Genomic DNA, 1,600 nt, shown 5'->3' with positions numbered 1-1,600 from the left:
ACTGAAGGTAAGAAATAAATACAAGTGTCAATGGATATTGAGAGGAATTCACTCTGTCCACCCGTAAGAGATAATACTTACCAAAAAAAATCGAACGAAACTCGGCCGCATCGATCTTCGACCATGCTGCCTACCGTTCTATTGAAGTTCGTGTTGCCAAGGAGTTGTTGCTGTTACTGTTGCCGTATATGGATGGAATGCAACTAAATACTCCGCTCCTATCAAAGAAAGTTAGGATACATTCTGGTTCAATAGCTTATGATCAAGTGTGTCATGAGTTTCTTCTACCTTAGGCTGCCATGCGTTTATTGTTAAGCTGAAGATGTTGGGAATGCGGTTGGTGATGTTACCGGTTGTTACAATGATATTAATATTGAGTTATGCTTCTCAAAATCTACCTTGGCGATAGTCGTTGATTCTGCTGATGTTTTACGTGCTGCAAACACCACCGCCGACACTCACACCGTGAGCTAATGTATCGCCTTGAACGTATTACATTGCATATCTTTTTGTCCACATCCGGGCACGGTTATTATATTGTTCTCGATTCGTTTTATATACTTTGGCAATTTCGGGCACCAGTGGATCGTCCGGATTTGGATCGCATAACATAGAGCAGATGGATAATAACACTTTTGACACGGTAAGCGCCGGTGACCATGTACTGCGTAGAATGTCCAGACAAATCGACCCGTTACTGTTAATGTTGGGGTGATATATACGTGTTGTAAAAGCCACTTTAGGTGGCATAAACGGATAGCATGATGGGAAGTCTATTGTTAAGGAAAACAGGCCTCCCTGGTACGGACTGTCTGGCGGACCCATGATTGTAGCTTGCCACTGGTAAAGATTGTTGTGAATTGGACCTGCTGAGCAATGTGCTGGCGGGTCTCTTTGCAACTCTTCTAGTTCCTTGGTAAGCCTTTTCGACGCCATCTTCTGCTTTTCCTTATGCACTTCCGCCGTGCGTGACTGAGGTTCGATAACACTCTGCGCTCTACTACCGAATAATCACTTTTAGGGACTCTTTCCAATCTCGGGATATCTGACCCTGCTGTCCACCTGCTGCTGCCTTCTTGCAGTTGCGTTTGCTCCGCGCTTTGCTCTATTGCGCTATGCTCCACACAGCAAGCTTTACGATGTGGACTGAAGACTTGTATATTCTCGCAGTCACCATATGTTACACTCTGTTCAACAAAAGTTCATCGCAATACACGGATGCACTTTGAAATTCATCACCAGATCAACTAAATGCGACCACAGCAACGACAAAAGTAGCAATCGAATTCTAGATTTACATACGACCAAAAAGTTTTCCACAAACGTACTAGATTGAATAGCAAGAGTGAGATAACAGTATGTCTCACTGTCGGGACGAAGCTGTCACATTTGTTCAGCTTAGGAAATATTATGAAAGTTTTTTCAAGTCAATTTCAAATTCAAACGCTGCTTTAGTACAGTTTTTAGTACAATTATTTTTGATAAAACTCGTTCATAATGCAAATGCTAAGACTTTTAAAAAACTAAAATATTTATCTTATAGTTGAATCCCAATCAGAATACTTCTGTCACCCTATTTGTGGTTGTTTGGCGTTTATAA

At 41.7% G+C, this 1,600-nt stretch overlaps 1 protein-coding gene across 1 annotated transcript; it reads right to left on the bottom strand.

The window, feature by feature from the left end:
- Positions 1 to 492: 492 nt before the first annotated feature.
- On the bottom strand, positions 493 to 936 carry LOC131292819 (ubiquitin-conjugating enzyme E2-17 kDa-like). Its single transcript, XM_058320903.1, has one exon. The coding sequence runs from the start codon at positions 934 to 936 to the stop codon at positions 493 to 495; it is 444 nt and encodes a 147-aa protein (XP_058176886.1).
- Positions 937 to 1,600: the final 664 nt, after the last annotated feature.

Source organism: Anopheles ziemanni, unplaced genomic scaffold (assembly GCF_943734765.1).
Source record: "Anopheles ziemanni unplaced genomic scaffold, idAnoZiCoDA_A2_x.2 scaffold_103_ctg1, whole genome shotgun sequence".
Lineage (NCBI taxonomy): Eukaryota > Metazoa > Arthropoda > Insecta > Diptera > Culicidae > Anopheles > Anopheles ziemanni.
The sequence above is the reverse complement of the archived record's forward strand: the minus strand, read 5'-3'. Positions and strand labels throughout refer to the sequence as shown.